General features: G+C 42.8%; 1 protein-coding gene across 1 annotated transcript; it reads right to left on the reverse strand.

Annotated features, from left to right (window-relative positions):
- On the reverse strand, nucleotides 1-24,215 carry LOC146209602 (4-vinylphenol methyltransferase 2-like). The gene is made up of 5 exons (XM_084587429.1): nucleotides 24,155-24,215; nucleotides 17,001-17,194; nucleotides 11,260-11,605; nucleotides 7,658-7,814; nucleotides 1-309 (listed from the first exon to the last, which is right to left on the reverse strand). The coding sequence occupies exons 2-5, from the start codon at nucleotides 17,192-17,194 to the stop codon at nucleotides 140-142; spliced, it is 867 nt and encodes a 288-aa protein (XP_084443555.1). The 5' UTR covers nucleotides 24,155-24,215; the 3' UTR covers nucleotides 1-139.
- Nucleotides 24,216-26,024: the final 1,809 nt, after the last annotated feature.

The raw sequence follows: 26,024 nt of genomic DNA on the forward strand, positions 1-26,024 counted from the left end.
TTATGATTGACAAATGTTTATTCTGGGAATAAACAGATGCCCCTGTTCTCCAGCACATATTAGTCAATGGTTTTAATAAATGTTTTTGACGTCACTGACGCAGTTTGCTGAGAGCAAAGAAAGTAGGATGCACTCAAGCCTAATCGAAAGGTTTCTGCGCGTGGACAACCACAACCTTCCGGTCCATGTATTTTCCTCCTTGGGTGTCGGCCCAAATCTTCTCTGTGTACTCAGTCACAAACTTTCGGAGCGCTTTCTTCTCTTCATCGTTGATCAAGGGGTAAACGGGGTTAAAGGACAGAAGGTTGCCTGAAAAAATATGGACGAGATACGAAAGTATTTTCAATGCGTTCACACTTCCATATTCTCTTCTAAATCTAGTTGTGCTTTCCCTCCGGTACCCTGGCCAGTACGGCCTAAACTGCCATAAATTCGGCGAAAGAGCCAAGTACGACCACAGTCTGGAACTACGCAGATTATCCGCCCCCGGATAACCCGCTGGAATATCCGCCAGCGGATATTAATTATACAGCTTCCTCTTCCTGAGCGATGGGGAACCGGGCTAGTCGGCTCGGAAACAAAGTTTTATTTACTGGCCAACGAGGTTGCTACCAACCATTGGCAAGCGGCCATCAAGCGCGTCTCTCTTTCTACTTGCTCTGAATGGCGAAAAAATGTTTTACAATGAAATACATACTGCAGTTTTCGTTTTCCGTTGAAGCTGTCTTGGGAACAAAAAATAAAGCTTTGATCTTTAAACCACTTTTCCGTGCATAATGCACAGCGGGGAAAGCATTTCAAATATTTTTTTCCCATAATTCAAACGCTTCCTGCAGCCATTGAAGGAAGTCAAAAGGGGAAGCTTATGAATACCCGTTTTTTACTGCTTCGTCACAGGCATGATGCACGATACATTTTGCGTCTAACTAAAGTCATTACTATTGAGAAGTCTGCCAAAGACAGCCATAGAGGGAAAAAAGGTTAAGGTAACACCCGTTAGCACTTGTAATATATTTCCATTCTGTTGAAAATAATTAAACCGGGACAACACTGAACGAGGATTGCAGACAGGAATTATTTCTGTTACTGGTTGTTCGAGACGTCGTTTTACGCTTATTGTGTATTAAACTAATAATGACTCGTTACTATTTGCTTGCTTCGAATGATATCCAAGTTGAGAGATAATGCCGGTTCTTTTTTGCAAACCTACTGAATTCAACGTAGCTACCCTGTACCGATGCAGACAAAAGTAAACGGAGAAGGCTTTTTCCCACTAAAGCTTTTTCACGCGTTGCATAATTGTAACTGGCACTCATGTTATGTTCGAACAGACAGTAGACGTCCGTGCCCTTTCACTTGGAGAAATTTTCTTATCTCCTGAATAGAAGGCTTGATATAGAATTTTAACGGAAAAGCGTGCTCTGTTTACTTATGTCCGCAGCTGTACCTATTGTGCATTTAGTATCTAAGGTGTGAGGATGTCAATCTGCGTGCAAATATTTCTTTTTTATTGCAAGCCCTATAAATAAGCTTTACAAACTCCTATTTGTTTGTTTCATACACGGGGATATATAACCATTTTTTACAGTTTTGCGAGCATTACTAACTGCTAAATATAGCATTAGCTATATAGTGAATACTTGAGAGAACACTTTCAAAAATACTTTATTATAGTAATTTTATTATCGATGGAACGGACTAATATATCTTTTCTTGTGGCGTACAAAGTTATCGGTTATAATAAGCAATCTTATTTACAGCGGAAAGGTAAATGTATTGGTTCCTGTGTCCCCCTACTTTATGCGACATTTTTTTATCTGCTCTGGATAAGGAACTTGCACAGTTGCTCTTATCAGGACCTATTTTTTAAATTCTAGATATGTGGATGACTATCTTACTATTTTCTCCACTGGAGCTTGCAACCCATTTCAAGCTGATGTGTCCAGTATTAAAAATGTACTTTTAGCCTCATAGATCGTGGCCTAGGTTTTGCGCATGTGCTCTCAGGTGAGAAAAACCTGCGTTGTTTAGACCTACGATTAGTGTTCCGTGTGGACCATTTATGCTGTGGTTACTTGCTCCAAACTGCCAAGGAGCTGTTTCCTTTCAAATTGTCACATTATAAAATTTTAAAGCGCCCATCGCCTCTTCATGCATTGAGTCTTATCTTTGAAAGTCCTCTCCCCACCAAATGCTCCCTAGCCTAGAAAGTAAGACTGCCATCCATTTGGATGCTGGCTCTATTAGCGAGTGTTCATTGCCGTCGCTGAATACCCCCTTCAAAAACACAACGCTGCACCAGTGAGAACAGGTGGCTAACAGACTCAGTGTACCGCTGGTTTTTCAGCCCCTAACGAGTTGAAAGCTTATAACCCGTATTTGTGGGGATGAATGCCCAGAGTGCAGGTCAAACCTTCAGCGTACTTTCATCTACTATGTGGAAGCAGGCTATTCCAGATACTCCTGACCTGCAGAAGTCGGATGGTTGCTTTTGACCCTATAAGGTTGGAGCTGGTAGGTCCTCGCCGTTTGAGGTGGGGCTAGCCTGCCACCGGTGGTTGTACCTGTTGTACGCCGTGATTTCAACCGCCACCATTTCGATGGCGGACGACGGAAGTTGCGATGCGAATCTTTATCTCTTTCTTATTTCTTTCCTTTCTATTTTCTTCTGTCCGCACGAAGCAGATGAGGTGGCTCAGCAACAGAGCCAGTAGCAGGCCCGTGCAGTTTCTTTTCTTTCTTCCCACAGCCGCAACAACAACCCGCAGAATGTACTATATATTGGCCAAATGTGGAGGTGTATAATAGGCGCCTTGCAAAATATGCCACTTTGGTCAGTCATGTCACCCCATGCAAGCTCGAGGCTCGACTAGGAAAGGCGAAAATTCTGTGCAGAATTAAAAACAAAGAGGCCAGGCTATTGTTGGGAGCCTTTCATATAGCGAAAATGGCCGACATATGCGTCAGCGGTACGGTACGGTACGCCAGTCAACCAGTGTGCGGCGGAGTACAATTTTTTGTGTAAGGGTAGTGCGAGGCGATAAGTCACGGCTTTGATAACGCACGTCGAGTGAATGTGAGAATATGTTTACCTTATGAATGTATGTGCCTTTCTTATGCAATAAGCAACAAGTGGAAGTTGACGCCTGTCCCTTGTCCGTTCGTTGCTCTTTTGTGTATTAAAGTTTTTCGCCAAGAAGTTTTCCCAATTTGCAAAACATAAAATTAGCAAAGACTAGATATCTACCCTGATAATCAATCCACATGTGTGATTAGCTACACTTGATTCTTGGAAACTTCACCATCAATAGTATGCGATCAATTTTTAGAGGAACTCTTATGTGACCGTTCAGTGGCTTTGTCGTGTCGCCGTTGGTGCTGTTGCCGGATTGACCGAGTAAAAGAGTCCCGAGTCATGCTGAAGTCACGAGTCAAAAAGATTTGCTCAGACGGCAAGAAGAACCACGACCTATGCGTCACTGACTCGTCGCTGTTCATTGCCTTTTCGGAAAAATTTTGTTTGACTCGCTAGAAAAATAAATGCTGATTTGTAACAGCACACACATATACGCATTTTTCAAATTCATTGCTGCAATACTCAAAGTCAAAGTTTATTTCCCATCTAACACTACAGATGGAGGGATCGTAGAAAAAAGCTGCCTTTGGGCAGCTTGACGAGTCTACAATCCTAATTCTTGGCAGGGAGTCAACACAACAGTTCATACAGTTTTAAAAACAAGCACATCAAGAAAGCATCAGAGAATACACGAAACAGCAATATGTATACATAATGAAACTTACACCATGTAATTCAAAAACAAATTATGTAGTTCACGACATGGAAAAGAAAACAAATCGAGGTTAATGTGGATATATTTATTTAGAAGAGATGGCAGAGTGTATTTTAGGCATTCCCTACCAAGATTTAGTCGATGTGTTGACACTGTCCATTCTTCCCCACGTGTTGTTGGATAGACTGATTGTTTTTCCTTACTTCTGCTAAATTCTTAAGACTTGTAACATTATTCCTGGTTTGTATTTTAAAAGTAACACTGAGGCGATATTTATAAAGATTATGTGCTTTAATAACTCTGGAATGACAAAAGAAAATCCATAATCCATAATTACAGCGCAAACGATAGGACAGAGATGAAGGAGAGACACCTTCATCTTCACAAAATGTTGCACAATCTAAAAAGAATTGGCAAACATGCAAACGTTGACGTCATATTTTTGGCGCCCATACGATTGCCCAGCCTGATTAAGGATGTAAGTTAAGAGAATAAAGAATCGCTCAAGTGCCCGATAAAGCACGCTTAACAATTAGTGCCTTGCCAGGAAGGGGTGGTATATTCGCTGTCACTGTCTTATGGTAAGCGATACATCTGCCAAACTGGCCGCTATATTAACGAAAGACTAAAAGAGCATGAGTATAATGTTTCACGTGTCGCTATCACTGGCCACGTGGCGAAACACTGCAGGCACTGCAAAGACAATGAAGATGACGATGATACCAACTTCTGTGCGCCAAACTATAAGAAATGTACAGTGTTACGAAAGAACCGTGACTCGTTAGCAAGGGAGATAATAGAAGCTCACTTAATATAGAAGGCTCTCAGAAGAATGCATCAGTGCTCCATCTGTCGCGTTGTCAGAAAAAGAAAGACGGTACCTTGATTGCGAATATTGACAAGTGCCTGCTCACTGATTATGTTGTATTCACTCGCACGTGATTTGCATGCTGACTCGTGCCTGGTGTACTAGTTTGTCATTCACCCATGCAAGTGTGAACTGTATTCTTTCTGGCCGTCAGGGAGGTATTTATACCTGCTGGCATCCAATAAAACTTTAGTTGTGAGTCAGCGCTGTGTGGTGTCCCTCCTTCATCTCTGTCCTGTCGTTTGCGCTGTAGATATGGATCATCAAAAATACCAACTCGCTCAACAAATGCTTTTGTCGAAGAGAAAGCTGCACTTGGATGTCGGAACGGTAAATTATATGTATTTAGGAGATATCTTTTTGCATTAAATGAATACGTTCAAGGTTAGTGAATGTTGTAGTGCCCCACAATAACTGGCAATAGTTTAAATGCGAGTTGATTATTGAATTATATACCAGCATCTTAGTTTTTGTGGGAAGTATGTATTTTAGACTGCCTGTAACAATAGTGATTTGAGCTATTTTTTTCAAGATATAATAGACACGATAATCTCATGACATACTGGCAGAAAATGAAACTCCGAGGCATTTAAACTGTTCAACTATTTCTACAGCCCGTGAGTTTAATATAATATTATCGTGCGGTGGGATAACTTTGTTTCTCGGCCTAAATATGACAGCTTTGGTCTTACTCTCGTTTATTTGCGTCAGGTTAACTGCAGACCAGACCTGAAGAGCTTTCAGTGTGGCATTACATTGTTTGATTATGTCATGAAAAAAATACGCTCATATCGTTGGCATGGATGAAAAACTTTGTATTATTACTAATGTTTACAACATCGTTTAGGTAAATATTGAAGAGTAGAGGCCCTAGCGTACTGCCTTGGGGGACACCGCAGAAGAGCGGCTTCGGTTCAGACCGTATACCATTTATGAACACCACTTGCTGTCTAAACGACAAATAGGAAATTAACAGTGAGAGCGCTTTTCCTCGAAATCCATAGCAGTGTCATTTATTTAGTAATATTTTATAATTAACCAGGTCAAAAGCCTTTGAGAAGTCCACAAGTCCACAAATACACTAATGAGAATAGTTTTGTTTCCAAGTTGCTTTGTTATATATTCCTTTTGTAGGAGTAATGCAAGTTCAGTTGATTTGCTTTTGCAGAAGCCAAACTGAAATGATGTTAGCAAGTGAAATTTATGGATGAAATTTGACAATCTTAGATGGAGCATTTTCTCAAATGCTTTCGAAAAAACTGGCAAAACAGACATTGGTCTGTAGTTGGCGAAGGCGTTGCGATCTCTTTTTTTGTAAAGAACAACAACTTTTGCTAATTGCATTTTTACCGGAAAAACTGCAGTTTCTAAAAACATTTTAAAGATGTGAGCAAGTATGGGAGTAATTATATCAAAAACATGCTTGACTCGCCGTATTTGGTTATCATCAATGTCACAGCTACTGCTATTGTTAAGGTTTGTTATCACTGACACTACTTCGCCTACTATGACTGGGTTCAGAAATATTGTTTCATCTTTCTAAATTCGAACATATTTGGAAGCGTCAGATCCGGCAGCACGTGTAGCCAAGCTCGTTAAAAAAGTACTGAATACATTAGTCAGTTCAACGCCAGCAACTTTCTTTCAATCAATATTTAATTTTGTTAATGCCGTGCGTGAACTGTCCCGCTGCAGAAGTGTATTTAATCTGGACCATAGTACACCATTTCGAGCATTCTTAACCTCTAGAAGTGACACGTGATAGGCTGTTCGTGCAGACCGCAGTTTTTTAGTCAGTTTAATCCTACATTCCTTAAATACCGCAAGGTCCTCAACTTTCCAGCTGCTTAAACATTTTCTATGCAGCTTGCCTTTCACTTGTATTTCTCTGCGAAGCTGTGGCGTTATCTATGGCTTGCGGATTCCGCGTCTTTTCACACGTGGTACAAGAGGAAAGCAGTCGTAATAAATTGCAAAACCGCTCAAATGTAACTTGAATTGAGCATTAGAGAGTGTTGTATTCTTCCTCAAACGTTTCTTTCGATACGGCAAAAAAAAAAAATCATTTTCTGAAGCCTTGCAACATGAAGCAACCAGGCTCGTCTTCCTGCCCAGAATCATAAATGAGCGCTTGAGGGGCGAAGGAGGCTTGGCGCAGGCGCTACGTAAGCTGCTTGCATTTTCCGTAAGGAGAGGGACAAATTCGAACTGCATTTTCTACTTTACCGTGTCATGCACTCTGTCTCATAAACACAACGATGGCGAAGCAGACAAATATTGTACTTTTCCTTCCATTAGGCAGGGACGCAAGCCGGTACTTGATGCGGAAATGCAGTGTGACAACCATGTAATCTATTCCGCACGTCATCAGTGGCCATGCCGCTTACAGTCAGTTTCCTAGGCATTATAGACACTCACGTCCGTTTTGTTTGGATAATAAGGTGCCATGTTTTCTAAAGCTGCAGGCTTTCGGGAAATGAAGTTTTTTTTTTTTGTTTCAAAGGCTGGGGAGGGGGGGGGGGATAGCTTACTTTCTGTCCATGGCTTGGAGCTCTGTGTTGGCCGTGTCCAACCTTAGTTTTTAATAAAAATATAATTAGTGAGTTCTTAACAGCTGTTAAATACATTTTTTTTATTACATTATCCCAGTTGCTGCTGATATTATGTTCCTAGACATATTTTTTTACCTTTCAAACTCCCCATTTCTCGGAATTGTCTAAAACGTTCACTGAAAACAGGCGATGTTAGAAAGTTTTCGTTCGAGACATTGGAAGCTTTGAGGTGGCCTGCTTAGTATTCAGACAATCATTTCAACGAGTAACTCAGCAGACTGGAGAAGTGTGTACAAAGGCGTCTGCCACCTTTTTCTTACCTGTTTTATTTCGGTTATATTTAGCGCTCTGTAGCTAATAAGGGTTCCGAATTCTGGCTGAAAGAATTTGTTTTCGCATTGCTTATAAGGACTGCTTGTAAAGTCGTCCAGGTGTAGGATACTCACGGATCAACTCATCCTTAGTGCGCTTCATAGGAGGGTAAGCGAAAACCTCGCAGGCCAGTGGAATGAGGTCGGCCATCTTTACGAGGTCCCTTGCGTATTTCCTCAAACCTCGTACGTCTCTGGCGCTAGTTATGGCAGGCAAAAAGTTTTCGATAGCCTGCGCAGAACAGAAGGAAGATAAAAATAACAAGCTTTAATTTTGGCTGAAGAATATGAACATAAGAACGGGTGAAGCAAACGTGAGCAAAAACAAAGTACCCAGCGGCCAACTAAAATGGCTACCAAAAATTATTCGTCCAGAGTTTATGGTCGCAGATTGCCGAAAGCCATTTTAGTGTTTATAGAACACTAAGCAAAGAAAAACGAAAGTTCAGTCGGGGCGTAAATAGGTCTGGTGGCAGACTCTAGAAGTTTGTCACCAGCAATTTTAGTATTCCTTCCGTCTGCTATCATATGAGCCGCCTAAATGCTCGCTTGCTATGCGGTTTTGCATCGTGCACTAATGCTTTGCAACTTCTCTCTTGAAAATGACGCTTGTTTTAGCATTGAAAACGTTATTTTAAAATATTTTTGTTATCATTTGCATTCTGGGCAAATTGATGAGGGCCAAATAAGCAGCAAATTCAAATGGTAAGTGAGTTACCATCACATGTCTCTACGCTATGAAAAACATCTCTGAAAGTGGGCCTTCAAACGCTGTCCATTAGGAATGCCTTTTTGTTGGAATAAACGAAAATTAATAAATATTCTCATGAAACCTTACTCGTACCTGATTTTGCAACTACAATTATAGTGTCAGTGAAAAATAGTACAAAGTTTCATATGACAGATCCCACAGCTGCCTATGTTTTCCGTGTGGATTAAAAGGACAACATATACAGAAAAAAGGGGGACAGACTGTTTATAGATTACACATGTGCGAATACACGGACTCTGTGTGTCCATGTGGAATTCATATGCCAAGTATAAAGAAAGACCACAAAAGTCACATGGAGAAATATTAAAAACATGTGGATTATGACATATTTCTTCATATAATACGGACTCCACATTCCCATCATTTCCTCCCAAATTAAGACGCTAACATGGAACTTGCGATTGTAATGTCACATAGGTCATCTGACAAAATCTCCAAGCATTTCTACGTGACTAAAGGGCGAGAACAGCGCATAGCACACCACAGATCTTGAGAAATGTGTCGTCATCGACAGAGCCACAGTTGCGTGAATAGTAAGGTTTTGTTCATTTTACTCTTTGTTGACTGGCAGTCTCCGCAGCTTTGCTTAATTCTTGCTGTAACGATGATACTGTATTGAGTAACGCTGTCGAAAGTTGATGTGAAAAAGTTGAGAGTGGCTTAACTTGGCTATGCCTGAATATATGTAGAAAAATGTACGTTTCCCTGGCTGAACTTGTTATGGTCACTGCATGTTTATCAATGACAGACGTTGTGTACAGACATTTTTTATTATTTTTCTTCACCAAGCCATAGTGGAACTGCTGGCAACGACTTAGCTGACGATGGCACTCAATCGGCTCAAGATAGAACCAGGATTGTAGAAATTGCCGACGCATCAAGGCTTCTTCGATGTATCGTCCGAAAAGTGTTTAGACAATCATGGTCAACGCTTGGAGGCTGGACATCCAGATCACGCCACTTTAACCAACTACTTCAACTGCATATGTAATTTCGCTTCCCCTGCTGCTATGCTACAATCTTGTGCCGCCTGTGGATTGGAGTGCCGTTTACAACGCCTATTTCCAACGCATCGGAATGACTCTAACGTGTGAGAAGTGCAGGTGTGCTGAACCGATTGCGTACATACTTTGTGAATACTATCATTTTTAGCGTAAGCCAGCCTTCCCAGCAAGATTCTGAGCCCTTGGTTGGACGAAACCTTCATAAGAAAGGAAAGCGGAATGGCACTTCAAAAGTTTTTAAAGGACTCGTTTACTTCCAATCTTGAAGTGTGCGCTCTCTACCTCATTTTACTATAGATCTCTGGACATGCGACCGACTCCTTTCCTTGTCGCTCTTCCTTTCCTTTTTCTCCCTTTGTTTCCCTCCCAACGTTTAGGGCGGCCTACTGGGCATCACCTAGATGTCCTCTCTGCCTTTCTATTATCTCTATCTCTGGCTTGAAAAAGACGAAGGCGTTCACTCTCTGTTCGGGCAGCTCCACTGCTCTCTTCGCTTTAATATGCTCGTTCTCTCTTGTTTGAGTACCCAATTGCCAGGAGACAACCTCAGCATCGGAAGAGCTACTCTTTCCTTGTCTATAGCCTCGTTTAGCAGCAGCTGGACTCTGCTACTCTGCGCCCACGTTAAATGCTGTTATAGAGCCACCTATTCTATCGCCTTTTATACGGAATGCTGCGCATGCGACCCGCGTATAGGGTGATATAATGGCGTGGTTGAGGCGGCGATGAAGAGCGCGGCAAACCTATAGAATCTCTCTGGATACCATGATATCGGCGGATGCGCGCAATTAGCCTCTCCCGCTCACTCGAAATACTCGACTGGTAGCGCAGTGTAGCTCTCGCTACAAAACGAACCTCAATTTCGGCTCATTCTAAGAAATAAAGGAATTCCTTAAATTTCATGCCTGATATGTAGCTTTCAGGAAGAGAGAATCCATGCTCCAATTAGTAACCAACGCGGTATGTTTTTAGAGGACGATTCGGTTTCAGTTCTTAAACATCGATTAGAGCAAGCACATTTACAGTGCTGCATCTAGTTTGATTCCAACGAGTAGTAACTTAAACAAGTTAGTTGAGAAATTCGTACGGCCTGCCTTTAATTGGACACTATGGTCTGGCAATTTCGTGTTCATGCGTCCTAACTACCGAAATAAAACTGCTTGTTCTAAAGGGCCACTGCATGGAAGCTGAATTTTTACGAAGCGCGTATACATATCCTTCGGTTCAAAATCTGTCGCCTTCATCTTAACAAATCAATTGCGCACTTGTCCTGCGCTTTAACGGAAGGGAAGAAGATCGGAGTCAAAGCGCAAAGAGAGAAAGGGGTGCCGTTGTGGCGGGCTGCGGAGCAACTTCAATCGTCTGGGGACCCCTAACGTGCACCTAAATCGGACAACACACGGACGCCCCTTCGTTTCGCCAACATCAAAACACAGCTTCTGGCGGTCGAGTTCGAACCCGAGTACTCCGGAACAGTCGGACATCTACACCTCTTCGACACCGTAGTGGAGTCATCGTAACCAAAATAAGAAAAAATGGCTACGTCACAATTTTTATATAAGATCGCACGTATTTGCTTCATTAGGGCACACAAGAGCTCTCAAGGCAAGCAAACGTCACAGAGTCGTCTTCGTTAACGTGTTCTTTCCCGCAAGTCCATGAGCACTGGTGTGGTCATAATAATGTTTCATAACAAATGATAATTATTAGGACCTTACCAGTGTTCATGGATTTGCGGGAAACAACACGTTCAGTTTTTAAATGAACTTTTCCAAGCGCAATATTTAGCTTTAGCTACTGGCGAAATACAAGCAGTCAATTTATTTCGAGCACGGAAATATATTGTAGCTTTACTCATTGTCTGTTTAGAGGGTAATATATTAGAGTAAATCGCAACTTACCTCCCTGTACTTTGCCCAATGCGTATGTTCCAGCATAACCTCGAACAAGTCGTAGAAGTAGGAAGTCGTAAGCAGAACGGTGAAAAACTCTCCCCCAGGCGTCATGAGTTTTCTGAAGTTCTTCATGCCCTGGCTTTGGTCCCTCACCCACTGCAGCATGAAGAATGAGTAGACCCTCTGGAACTGGCCCTGTTCCCGCACAAATCTATCGACGTCCCCCATGATGTCGAGCGGCAGATACTCAATCTGCGGGTGCGGGTATTTCTTGGCGGCGTACCTGAGCATATTTTCCGAATAGTCGGCTGCCACAAGCCGCCGACATGGAGGGAGACGTGGCAGCAAATGCCTGCAACAAGATGGTTACACTGGCAATGTATTCGCATGTTTGCTTTTTACTCAGGTCGAGCACTGAACAAAGGTCTTTCCGTGTAATTGCAAGAGAGTTGCGAAAAATCCCTTTTTCAACAGCAAAGAACTCAGGGAATATCCGTCGTAACATGTCTCTAATGACTCTAGGCGCTGGAATGCCGCATCCCATTATTGGCTTCTCTCTTGAACGTCTTGGACGAGCGCTTCTATCCTGAACGTAATCCGTCAGGAACTTTATTGTAACCAACTGAAAGCACTCAGCCAAATGCAAGCTATCGACTTCCAAGAATGAATTGCATTTCGCTGCAATTGCAGTCTGCCCAAGGAATGACAGGGCGCGGAACTAGAAGAGGGAATTGACGTGTAACCAGAAGCCAGCTTTACGACACTTCACGGCTGGGAACTCAAATTAACCAGTACAAGCAAATACAAAGCCCCTTAATGAGGCTGATGTCGGGACTGTCAGCACAACTATGGAGCAGTGCGGTTCCTTCGATTAGTCGCTACCAAGTCACATTGAAACGTCAGGCTTGTTTTAGGAAAGGAAGTGAACCCTTTGTGATTGATTCAATGTGCCGCTTCTGTTTAAGATTTGGATTCTAAGTACTAGCACTCTAGATCAATGACTTGAAGTTAGGGTGTCCAGTAAAACAAACTGCTATGGTAGTTTAAGCCTTAGACCTAATTAAAACGTTCTCAACGCTAAATAAAAACCAGCACACACAACACACGCTTGTGAACCACAGGACGCGGGAATATTTCCCGCTTCGGCCGCTGCCTTTAAGCGGCAGAGAGACATAAGCAGCCTGATGTAAGAGTAAAATTGCAAGTGGTCGACATTATTCTTGTGTCTTTTACTATGGTGTCCGTCTCTACCGATATCGCATTGGCACGTTCAACCTCTTATGCCCTAATCTGCCGCACAATACTGACTTTTACTTTACACTAGCAAAAGCTGTCTTTTTAGCGGTTGATTAGCGAGCGCACTCGAATTGCATGCTCCGATGACATCTCTCCATCATGTCACCTTTAACAAAAACAAATTAATATATTTCGTAGAACCAAAAATGAACATACAAATGAACGTACAACGAATGTATGTTCTAGCGAAAATCATGTTTAGGCTCGCAAATGAGAAATATGACCCTAATAGGCAATAATTAATAACAATTATTTAACAGGAAGGCCGAGGCACAGTATGTCACACTTTTTTTCTTTATTTCCTGTTAACAATGAAAAGTGCAGTGCGTCAAAGTGAAAGTATAATACCACGAAAAGCTCTAGCAAAAAGTAAGGTTTCACAGAGTTTCAGAACCGCTTTGTGTTAGCCAGCTCACTCAAACTGGCATCCATTCAGGTTTGTTACTTTGAGGAATATATAATGGGTTCAGGTAGTTTATACTTTCAATGAAATACTCTCTCGCGAACCGAGTATCCTCGTCCTCGTGTATCACAGCCACTCTCGTTTTGCATACACTTAGGAGGCAAAGACACATGAATAAGTCATATGACACAGCCCCTTGATTATGGAGAGGCAGGAACCGTATACCATATGGTGTAATTAGCAAATGCTTTTGAAAGTCCTCTGCAGGTTATCCCACAGAAAGACTGCGCTCTAGCAGTCAAGGAAAATCTGGTCTATGGTTTCCGGTTTATGGCAAATCAAGCAATTCATCGAAGACGGGGAAAAAAATACCATTTTTCCTTCACCACGGTTCAACAGCTAATATACCACTGTGTTAAAAGAAGCAAAAGGTTTTTGCTAACGACCATACTGCCATCTTTCTAACTCTTTTTAGGACATCGTTACCTTCTCCTCCCCAGTGTAATGATCGATAAAAGGGCACTGACGTCACTGACAGGTGCTCTTTGGTTATACATTGAGGTGGTGGTGGTATAAACATTTACTGCCAATAATACAGACGGCGAGGCCTTGCCCCCTACATTGCATTTGAGAGCTCCCTCCATGTAAGGAAGGCCCTCTTAAAAGCTATCCGAGTGAGAGTGCATGAATGATCTTTTGCTGGTCCTTATCAGAGTTACTGGTGAGTAGCTTCTCCCAGTAATCTAGGGCAACCTTTGGTGAAAGAAGATGAGGGAATTAGAGGCAGGTAAGTAGTGTGTGTAAAAGTCACCAGGTTTGCCACAGAGCTTGCAGGAAGAAGAAAAATGGTCAGGAAAGCGCGCGTGCAGAAGGATGGGGTGTGGGGCTGTGCGCGTTTGTAGGTTGCGCCAATGGGCAGCTTGGGTTATTGTGAGATTCGGGGTAGGGGGTGCGTAAGTCCTCCTATTTTCTCTGTGGTAGATAAGGATATCCCGAAAGGACAGCAGGCATTCCCCGTAATCTGAGGAAGGCTGTTCCTCCCCAGCTTGGAAAATGAGGCCTCAGGCCAGGGAGTGAGCCTCCTCATTACCGCGAAGGCCTGCATGCGAAGGTGTCCAAATAAGGGTGACAAATTGTCGGGTTTGCCAAAAACGCAAATGGCGGTGGGTTTGGGGGGACACTAAACTATTGGCAAAATTTAGGATAGCGGTTTTAGAAACCAAAATTAATTTTGCAGCGGGTGTGTATGTCATGGCTAGTGCAATAGCTGCCTCCTCCGCCTCTGTTGTAGAATTGATGAGAATCGAGGAAGCAGTATTCCATTAGGAATCTCGCTTTTAAAATTTTGTTGTTATTGTGGCTGTAGGAAGAAGCAAAAGAAAATGCACGGGCCTGCTACTGTCTCTGCAGCTGAGCTACCTCCGCTGCCTCGCACGGACAGAAGAGAGAAAGTAGAGAAGAAAGAAAAAGAAGCGGCAGAAAAAGCCGCACGCCACAACAGTCGTCGTCCACCACCTAAGCGGTAGCGGGTGCAATGAAGGCCTACAACAGAGAAATTATCGGTGGCAGGCTAGTTCCACCGCAAGCGACGTTGACCGACCAGTCCCAGCCCCGTAGGGCTAGGAACAGCCCCCTGTCAGGAACAGCCACACCTTTAAAATGTTAAAGGAAGCCAAAACCTAGCGCAAAAAAACACTCAGACTTCTAATCAGACTTCTAAATTTGATGTTGCTAGAGGACATCAAAAATTCGGGTAAGTCTTGTCTCAGTCTAACTTGGAAAACCGTACTCAGAAAAGGGTCAGTTTGGTTACGAAGAACGTAACTGGATACTATTTGTTGTAAAAATAAATGGGTCAAACCAAGTCCTCCACTTTTCACCGAGCGAAACAAATTTGTACGACTCGTTGTCTCCAAACCGAACCCGAGACGAAAACCGCTGGCAATCTATGAAATGTCTGGACGTAAATCCTTGACATGGATAATGATTGCTATGCATACCAGACTTTGGAAACAATTATCAAATTGCATACAGTCGAACGCGCAAACATTGATAAATCACTTGTTCCTGCCGACGCTTGACCCGCGCCCTAAGGGAAGGAAAGGTGGGAGTGAAAGTGAATAGAGAGAAAGAGGGGCCGTAGTGGAGGACTGCGGAGTGATTTCGGACACTTGGGGAGCTTTAACGGGCGATTACATCGCACAACACACGAGCGCCTGTTCGTTTCGCCTCCATCAAAACGGAACCGCCGGTGGTTGAGGTATGCACGTGACGTCATTCGCTAGGGGCAATAGCGGCCGGAGCGGCATTCGCCATATACGTGGTCGTGACTCGTGTGCGGGCGCCGCAAATAGCCGGAGCTAGTGCTCAACTCGTGATCCGGGGTGCACTTTTCACGTCTTTCTGCCTGCGCCAGCGCAAACCACGCGAGTGAGTGGATACGTACTTATACCCGTGGACTTCCTGGAACAAGAAAAACATTAAAATATTCGACTTTGTGAAAACATCGGCTCGTACAACTGCGGTAACTTCGTCGTGGTGTGCGGCGTATTACATCACCACTGCTGTGCGTTGAATTCATCGATATCGGGGCCAGCTTGTGAAATGCGCTCGTACGTTTGTGACAGGTAAAGAAATTAAAACGTACAAATCTGAAAGCGTTGTAATTTTTTTGCCAAGCGAGAGAAGCCGAGAGCCACACGTGCGTGAGGGCGTCGATTGCCGGCGTGCCGTTTTTAGAGGTGAGTAAATTGCGACGTGTGCGTTCCTTTAGCTATCGCTCGACTTGCAAGTTGCGTATTACAGCAGTATCAAGTGTTATCGCTGCACATCACGTTGTTGCGAACCTAAGTTCCATGGGTTATGTGCATTTCAAGCAGAGCTATGTTGCCGACAGTAAATTTGTAAAACATGCTTGGTGGGTGTGCCGTTTATGCTGCGAGCGCGCGAGAGTATTTGCACGACCTTCTGTCATCCAAATTAAGCAACAGCGTTGCTTCGCTTTACTGCTAGAACAGCGCCTATGCAAGATTCGATTGGCAGTTTGCAGATTACTGCCACTAGAAATGTGAGTTTCGCGGCCATGTCAGCTTTGTAATTGGGGTAATTAATGCGCTTTCTCGTCAAGATGTGTTCTGCTATAGGGTTTTAGAGTTCTGCTGAGTGGCACCTAACAAAGGATTTATTGTGCTGCAAGTTGTGTTGTGCGCAATGGTCAGCCGGTCATTGTCTCTGTTTGGCTGTTGCTGCTGCGCGGGTGAATGCCTAGTTGCACCCCGAACAGGCATTGTTATGTCCCGGAGGATCACGAAATTAGCGCTCCAGACTCCATGCGCATAAAAGGCGCCACAAAGAAAAGTGGATTTGGGAGTATTTAACAACTTGATAAAACTTTACGGGTCCCTTCCATTATAGGGCGGGTACATGATACTGCGCGAGCAGACTCGCGCCAATGCCACCAGCGACCTCCGACATGGCGGTTGATGCGTGACGATTCTCGAGCCATCTGGTAGTACGGCCTCAGTGAATACCTCCTATAAAACCCGGGTACCCCTGCACAGTTGTCGATCATCATAACAACTGCACCACATCGGCGGGGCCGGCTTTATTTTATGTTTCAATTTCTTTATTTCACGTTATTGCAAAGCTGAAAATAGATATGTAAAAGATGCACAACAACGTTATCTATCTAAAATATCGTCTGCTCACAGGAATGCTGAGTCATCTATTATACTACAGAATAAGAAAGAAACTGGTTTCTAAAACGCTTGTAATTTAAAACGCTTGTAATGAAAGTGAGCCTACTTTATATAACGAAACTGCCATGACATACTATATGTCCGATACGGGAAGTCTTTAAGGAGACCTCGCCACGTATAGGTCAGCATATATAAATTGTAAGCTTGAAAGCCCTTTGTGTCTCAAGTGTTGTCATTTTTGTTGTACCGGCGCCAAATAAATCGAGTTTACAGGCGCACCTTATATTTCTGTTTATTGCTTCTCACTATGCACAACGTTCCCTTCGTGTATCATCGACATCGTTCCATACTTGAACGTAAAATTTCCAGGCCCGCATCCAACGTCGATGAACTGCTGCTGCGCCTGGTCATCGCAGATCTCGAACGCATTGTTGAAGGCGTCCAAAATGGCTGCGTTGGCAGTCTCGTACCGCTCGGAACGCACCTCGAACATTTCGGCGTCATCGTGTTCCGGACACATTGATTGCACTTGCTGCTGCGCCATCTAGAAAGAATAAAATATAGTGAAGCGTGAGGCTCTAAATTCGCTATGCCTATAAGCTTAAGAGGTTTTTATGAGACTGATTTGTTACCTTTGCTTTTTACATTCTGTCTTGCTTCTCGTTTTTATATCAAGACTAAATACTTGCTGTTTATTGCGAGGACAAGCTAAAAAATCTAGAGAGCGAGCAGCCAAATATCTTGTCTCATATTATTTATATACGCTCTTAAGCAGGGAGATATATTGGGTATTTTGTTAATGCGAAAGCGTTACTTCGCTATGCTCACAAAAATGTGTTCGCTGAACGTGTCCACAAAATCGTGTACGCCGCAGTTGTGAGTAATTGAGAAGAGGCAGAGGTTACTGAGTGGTTCAATCAATAGCGGGCAACGTGATGTTGTGTAGGAAAAAAATATTTAGGCCAATAAGTTATTTAGGTAATTAATTAGAATAACTAGTTCACAGGAAAGGAACGGATCAATATCTGCCTCTCTTGTTATGTAAACACCTGAACCGCACCATAAGGGAAGGGAGGAAGGTGGGAATGAAAGTATGAGAAAAACGCGTGCTGTAGTGAATGTTACGTCACGCAACCGGAACTAGAGCTGAAACATGGCATAGGAAGGGATTGGTGCACAGTTTGAAAGTAGCAAAGACTAAAAAGGGTAAGCAAGAAGTTGATTAATGTGACATAGAGGATGGGAAGTCACGCAACCGGAAGTAGAGCCGAAAAAGAGCATAGGAATTGGAAAGTACCAAAGACTAAAATGGACAAACAAGAAGTGAATTAAGCAACTAGAACAACCAGCAGCAGCATCCGCGCTTTCGAACTACTCCAATGCAGATTCTGCTGTGCTCTTGCCCTGCTTTCTTTTGTTTTCCAGATCGTTATTTCAAACCCACGAGAGATGCTCCAGGACGGTCTGTACAGGTATGTGGTGTGTACAGCAAGGAGGACATTATTCACGTAAGGAAGCTAGCCGATAAATTCAAAATATCAAAAATTAACTAATCACTCTGATCAATTTTAATACTTTTGACATTAAGGGCAACATGAGAAGAACAAATTGAAGGTCATCAACATAAATGTTCAGTCCTATTATATTTTTTTATCGGCACTTCTCTGCGAAATATTTGACATGAAATAAATGCATTTTAGTTAGTGAAATTTGCTATCCGCAATGAAAAGAAGCAGCTAAAGTGACATCTCATCATTATCCTCATCGCCAGCCTGACTATACCCATGGCAGGGCGAATGCCTCTTCCATTATTCTCCTATTAACCCGGTTCTGTGCTAGCTGCATCCACTTGACCCCTGCGAACTTCTTAATCTCATCCGCCCACCTACACCTCTGCCGTCCCCTGCTACGCTTTCCTTCCCTTGGAATCGAGTTTGTTAGCCTCAGTGACCATCGGCTATCCTCTCTTCGCACTACATGTCCTGCCTATGCCCATGTCTTCTTGATTTCCACCAGAATGTCAGTAACTTGAGTTATTTCTCTGACTCAATCTGCACGCTTCCTATCTCTTAATGTTACCCCTGCCATTTTTCGTTCCATAGCCCTGTGCGTTGTCCTAAACTTAAGTAGAACCCTCTTAGTTAGCCTCTATGTATCAGCCCCATAGGTGAGTGCAGGTAATTTAAGAGCGCATTGTTGGGTTAGTCGGCCATACATACTTAAAAAAAAGGGAATTGCGCTAAAAAAGACACGGACGAGAAGAGGACATGGACGGGCGCAAAACTCTTTCTTTTAGAGTGCAGGTAAGATGCAACTTTTGTATACTTTCCTCTTGAGCGATACCGGTAAGCTGCTAGTCATAATCAGCGAGTGCTTGCCAAATGCGCTCTATCCCAATCTTATTCTTCTTGTTATTTCCTTTGTATAGTCCGGATCTGCGGTTACTGCTTGTCCTAAGTAGACATATTCGCTACTACTTTCAGTGCTTCGCTACCTAACGTAAACTGCTGTTCCTTCCAGAAACTGTTGAACATTACCTTTGTCTACTGCATATTGATTTTCAAGCCTACCTTTCTATCTTTCCTGTCTAGTTCATCAATTATTATTTGCAGGGCATCCCCCGAGTGACTTAGCAAGGCACTGTCATCAGCAAATCGCAGATTACCGAGGTATTCTAACTGCTCCCATTCCAAGTCTATAAGCTATTCTATTCTATTCTAAGTACTATTCTAAGCAAGCTGTGAATAGTACTGGAGAGATCGTGTCTCCATGCCTAACACCTTTCTTTATTTGAATTTTCTTACTTTCTTTATGTAGAACTATGATTGTTGTCCGGCCACTATTTATACCTTCCAGCACTTTCATGTACGGCTCCTCTGCCCTCTGATTTCGCCATGCCTGCATCACCGCCGAGGTTTCTACTGAGTCAAAATCTTTTTCGTAATCAATGAATGCTACGTATAAGGGCTGGTTATATTCCGACCATTTTTCTCTGCGAAAGTGATATCTGCGACATTTATCGGTTCAGTTCAGTTCAGTCGTTCAGTCGTGTCCGACTCTTCGTGACCCTATGGACCATATCACGCCACGCTTTACGGTCTTGAATATCTTCCTAACATCACATAACTTCATCTGCAGCGCCTTGAGGATGCCGTCTAACCATCGCGTTCGCTGCCTACCCCTTCTCCGGTAATCCTCACCCTTTCCCAACATCAAAGCTTTCTCCAGCGACTTCTCTCTTCTCATAATCTGGCCAAAGTAGCTAAGCTTTACTTCAGAAGTAGACCCTCCAATGAACTGTCAGGATTTATGGTCGACAATATCGACTGATTCGATCTTCTGGCATTCCAAGGAACTCTCAAGAGTCTCCGCCAGCACTACAATTAAAACGCGTCAATTCTTCGCCTGTCAGACTTTTTCATAGTCCAACTCTCGCGACATTTACAATCCTAGCTAATTCATTTTGAAGATGTGCATTGTGAGAAGCCAATTTTACAAGCTAAAATGCGCATTCCAGAAGTTTAATATATTGAAAAACGTTGCAGATGAAAATAATTTATAACTCTTCAATAAATGTTTGCGTCGACCGCCTAAAAGTTTTAAACCAAAGATGGCCCTTGAAGCCGAAGGCAAAAAGTTAATCGTTAATTTTAGTAAATAACGTTTTCTTTAGTGCGGCCTACCACGTACATATATATAGTGCTAAGCTTATGAGACTACCTCGGTATTCTGCGATTTGCTGGTCACATTGCCTTGCTAAGTAACTCAGAAGATGAACTGCAATGAATGATTGGTGATCTAGGCAGGAAAAGCAGAAAGGTAGGCTTGAAAATCAATATTCAGAAGACTAAGGTAATGATTAACAGCCTCGGGAAGGAACAGCAGTTTACCTTAGGTAGCGAAGCACTGGAAGTAATAGGTGAATATATGTCTACTTAGGACAGGTAGTAACCGCAGATCCGGACCAAGAGAAAATAACAAGAAGGATAAGATTTGGGATGGAGCGCAATATGATTATAACTAGCAGCTTACCGGTATCGCTCAAGAGGAAAGCATGCAACAGTTGCATCTTACCTGTACTAACCTACGGGGCTGAAGCGTGTAGAACAGACGGTGCAGAAAGAGAAATTTGTAGAGGGAAGACAGAAGGAAGAATAGCGACGACTGAATGGGAAAAGTGGGAGGAGCCCATCGTGGTTTACTTTTATTGCTGGATCGAATCCGGAGAGTTGAACACCCCTACACTGTGTCAATCTGTGAAAACAAGCCGCATCACATCACCAGATAGCACAGTCTGAACACGCCAGCCGCGATCACTGCTCAATTTACAGGGAACAATAAAGGAAACTATATCGAAGCGCCTGCAGGAGGGTTACACGCGTTTTATTTTTATTTTCGCTGCATGGTATTTATTCGGAGCAGCTTGTACAGTCGGTAATGCCGAATTCACAGCAGTGAGTGGCGATTATCTTTTTACTCAGCGAATTAATTAAACTGAAATGGTTTTATCATTTTTTAGTTTATATCATCGGCATACATTTCCAGGTTTCGTAAGATAAGATATAATTTCAATTTCATATTTTGAAGCCCACATCTGTCTTATATAAGATAAAAACATGATTATTAGAAATTACAGGCAATCTTTATGAATTTTTACTTGATATCCTAATAAATTTGCCAACTATAGGGCAAATTTCATTTCCCCTCCACTTAGGCCACGTGCCAGCGAGTGCTTCAGAATGTACGGGCAGTAGGGAAATAAAGATGGATAACATATATGAATAATCAGTATATATGAAATATATCACAGGCGCAATAATACAGTGGAATATTGAGCTAGGTGATCTGCCCAAATGATGAAACACGAAGCTGAACAGACACCAATGTTTTCCTGATTTTTTCTCCTTCTTATTCCTCTTCTCCTTCTCCTCCTCCTACTTTTTAGTGTTCTTTTTCATCATTATTCTTCTTCTACCTTGATAAACCGCACAAATCCACGAAGTGGAATTGGCCAGGGTTCAGTGAGGACTGTGAAATGTACTACAGATACTGCATTAGTGTAAGAAATCAATTATCGAAAAAACAAAAACCCAGGATTTAAGATCAAGGACTAGAAGATCAAGGAAAGAAATACTGAGCAAGGTATCTAAAATTTTTAAATTTGATTGTCGTGGGTACGAGGAGAATTTAGGAACGCCGGCAAGGACCTTGCCACAGTGATGTAGTTAAGTAAATAATTACACTTATGACTCAACGCAAATCCTTGGGCACTCGCACCTAAGGAGAGAATCGGAACAGGCAAAGTAAATGCAAATTGTGCTATTAGAATTTCCAAATGTACAATTATTTGATGTGAAAATCTTCGCTAAGGGAGAACAAAACGCTAAATAGTTTCAATCTCTCCGCAAGCCACACAAGTTGTCGGAGTGAACCCGTATCTACATCTGTAGATATTAAAAAGGGCAATCCTGGCTCCCCATTGCACATTCTTCTTTCTTCACTTCTATGTACACATAACTTCTTCTTCACTCTCCTGGCAGTAAGCTAGCAATTCCATCTCCTTCTTTAATAAAGAAACGGAAGGCGTCTTCTACAAGGCTTCCAAATTGTCTCGCGTCAACATGTCCTTATTCTTTTTCAAACCTTCAATATTATAAAGGTAAGCTGAGCATTTGTTTCCTTGCATACCTTACAGCCTTCGCAATGCACCGCAGGGTAATGCCAGACTTCTCCGATATTGAGGGGGCTCGTTCACTAATCCTGTCGTTCACATATCTCACCATGTGGCCAATGTACTTCCAAGAAGACATGGGAATCTGGTGCCCTATTCTTTGAATGATTTCCGGATACCTCTCTCCGTGCGCATCTTAATAGAGAGTTTAGCTTACCGTGATCCGCCATCCACTACGGTGATCCGCCACCAGGGGTTCCACTGCTCATGCCCAGATCCCTTGACGCCGATAGATGGCGCCACATACGGGATATCGGCACATAGACCTGCCGCGTCGGGACCAATCAGCTTGTGCGCCCCGCCCACGCACGATAGCGGGTCACGGTGGCGGATCGCGGATCACGGTAAGCTAAATCTCTCTAATATATTGCCTTTCCCATTCGCCAATGCACACATACCTTTTATTTTGTTGGAAGGCTTAGAAATTATTTGAATGCCGTGTTGCCGAGCAATCTTCAAGTTGTTGGCAAAGCCATGAAGATATGGTGCCAAAAATAAATTCTTCCTCTGCGCTACACGTCCAGTCCATCTTAGCTTGTTCTGCAGCACTAAGCTTTCGCTATGCTTTATAGATAAGCCATCTGGAATCTTGTTTCCACAAGTCCTATCACTCTGGTGTAAGAGACTTTGGCTCATAAGCTGATTCACCAAAGCCGCCTTCTCAATGCCCCTTTTACTGTCTTGGAATGGTTCGGTTACACAAAAGTAAATGCTTGTTTGCTTCAGGTTTATAACTCGAACATTGATGCACTGCCCACAATTCGAGGCGTAAATGTAAGAGCGTAGAGTTCCAGCTTCTGGGAGCTCCCAGAAAAACCTGATATCCCGGCAACTTTTTGAAAAGTACCCAGTGGTATAACTCCAATTACTTCTGTCTCATTTCCTTTTTAAGTACGCACAGCATCAAAATTCATTGATGTAACAAATGATCATTACAAAGCATTTGCCTGTTAATTCTTCTCTAATCCTTCTATCAAAGGGCGGAAGGTATGCTTCACTTTGGACAGGTTCAACCCTTGAAAATATACAAACTTCACTCTTTTGAACATATTCCCTCATGGGCAGCAATCATTCAGTGCAGGTAGGATCCTATTAACTCCATAAAAGTATGCGCAGACACACCTACGCCATTAACAGGCACTTAGCAAATATTCAAAAAAAAGCAAAACTGAAAATTATTTTTGAGGAGTTCAATCACAAAAGAAAACTGAATGGTTCTATAATATCAACAAGTGTTTTTCATAATATCACCGATATTAATTTTTTACCTAATGACCCTCTACTATTATAAATCCATTAGCTGCATTTTGTCAAATAGTTGAAATCTAAGGGACGTAGTGATGCGACATACTGTTAAACATGCTATACATCCCCTGCCATTAAAATCCCCTAGACATTACATTTTCAGTCCTGCCCCTTCTAATAAACAAGATATCAAGGAATGCTACAGGTGTTCGGGTTATGGACGTAGTACAAAATTATTCGGTTATAAATATTTTGACTGAGATTTTACATAAATTTGGGCCAGATGTACAACCAAAACTTCTCACAGTGACCTGACATCTTTTTCATGCTTTTAAATAAACGCCCGTCTCTTAAGGCAAAATGAAGGACACCTCACAATCAGTGCATTCACAACTTTCAGAAGTTTAGTTGCAATTATATACTGCAATACATTTCAAATATCTTAGCTTAATCAATGCCAAATTATTTTCACGGTATATGCTTTCCTATCTTTACGATAGCCGATAGCTATTAAGAACCCCCTCTTACCTCTCGCAAAAGCGTGGTGGTAACGTTTAGTGGAAGTGGAAAAGTAATAGTTGCTAGGACTTCGATGCACTGCCCACCTATTATTGTCGAGCTGGAAAAACTTCACAAAACATCATACAAAGAGTATTAGCTTGACATCTGACTAGACGAACAAACAGACTAGACAAAAAAAGACAGGGACGTGACAGGCACACAGGACAGCGCTATGACAGATCAACTGACACAGCGCCATGACGGATCGACCCTGTCTTTTTTGCGATTCAGGCTTCGCCAAAAATGCGCCAAAACGATAAACTAGCACAAGAAACAGCTTTGGCATGGAAAAGCACAATTCTCGACGCTTCGAGGCCATCACCACTGTTTCAGATGCATGAAAACGACGGAAACCATGTCGATTGCTGCCACGGAGCTAAAAAAAAATTATAGTGCGCGCCAGCGGTAACTTACCTTCAGCGGTCCTCTTATCAAGCCTAAATACATCGTCATCATCATCAGCCCCACTTACTCACTGCAGGGCGAAGGCCTTTACCATGTTAAGGCCGTCCTCCAAGGAGAGAACTTTCACTGCTATGTTCTCTCGTGGAGCATTCAGGCGCAGTGCGTGAATTCTTTGGACGATCCTCCAAGGATCGAATCCCGCTGGCCCGCCTGCATAGGGCGAAGCGCCGTTTGTTGCCGTTCGTAACTTGCTGCTCCCACGTACGGCTCACAAACTGATGCACTCTACCATCGCCACGATGCGGCCTATCTGGTCAGCGTGAAAGAAACTTCCACGGCATACTACGCGGTAGCACGTATACTTATTGACAAAAAGCATAGAGAAGAGACAAGAAAAGCAACAGGCTACGGCATCGAACCTTGTATGCTTGGGTTGCAGCCGGACCAAAGGGCTGCTGTACCGGCCACAAGGTTCTTTTCATTTTCGTCGAAAGATTTTCCTTGGATTTAGCTTTACAAAAACTTTCAATGGAGCGGTATATCTGGCATAGTTTGAATGTTTTTCGTGCACACTTACATCAGCAGCAACGCGGGATGAACTCCACCACCAGCCATGGCAATTTAGATCATTGGTGCATATTTACTCGAATTGGAATATTGCAAATGCTTCGGCATCGCAACCGATGCGACAACAGTGATTCTAAGAGTTCTGTATGTTTCTTTTTGACCAATTCACTGAATCGTTGCAGCAAGTAAACACTTGCATTTACTTATCCTGGGAAGCCATGGCTCTTCGTCTTTTCCACTGCAATGACATGAGCTAGCTCCGATCCGAGGCTTGGTTATGCTTTATCAGAAAAGTGGCGATTCATTCTCTACGAAACGCTTCTTTTGAATAATGCGTTTGTAACAGAACCAATATGGCTGATGGCGGCGGCCATTGTGTAGGACGGAGCTACAAGAACCAGTTCTGCGCACCGACTGGCTTACTTTAAAGGACACTGCATGTCCCGGCCATGGCCATTTTTCATCCTGATTCGAATAATATATCAGTAACTTTGGTTATTTCTCTCACTCACTCTGCACGCTTGCTATCTCTTAACGTTACACCTACAGTTTTCCGATCCCTAGCTGTCTGCGTTGTCTATAAGTTCTAAAGAACCCTTTTCGTTGACCTCCTCATTTCAACCCCAAAGGTGAGTACTGGAAAGATGCAACTGTTCTATACTTTCACTTGAGCAATACCAATAAGCTGCTTGTCATATTCTGCGAGTACTTACTAAATACGCTACTTCCTAATCTTATACTCCACGTTATTTTTCTTCCGTAGTCCGAATTTGCGGGTACTACCAGTCCTAATTTTACATATTCGCCTACTTCCACTGTTTCGCTATCTATTGTAAACTTTTGCTCCTTCTTTAGGCTGTTCAAC

This window comes from Amblyomma maculatum, chromosome 1 (assembly GCF_055883805.1).
Source record: "Amblyomma maculatum isolate TAMU_Amacu chromosome 1, ASM5588380v1, whole genome shotgun sequence".
Lineage (NCBI taxonomy): Eukaryota > Metazoa > Arthropoda > Arachnida > Ixodida > Ixodidae > Amblyomma > Amblyomma maculatum.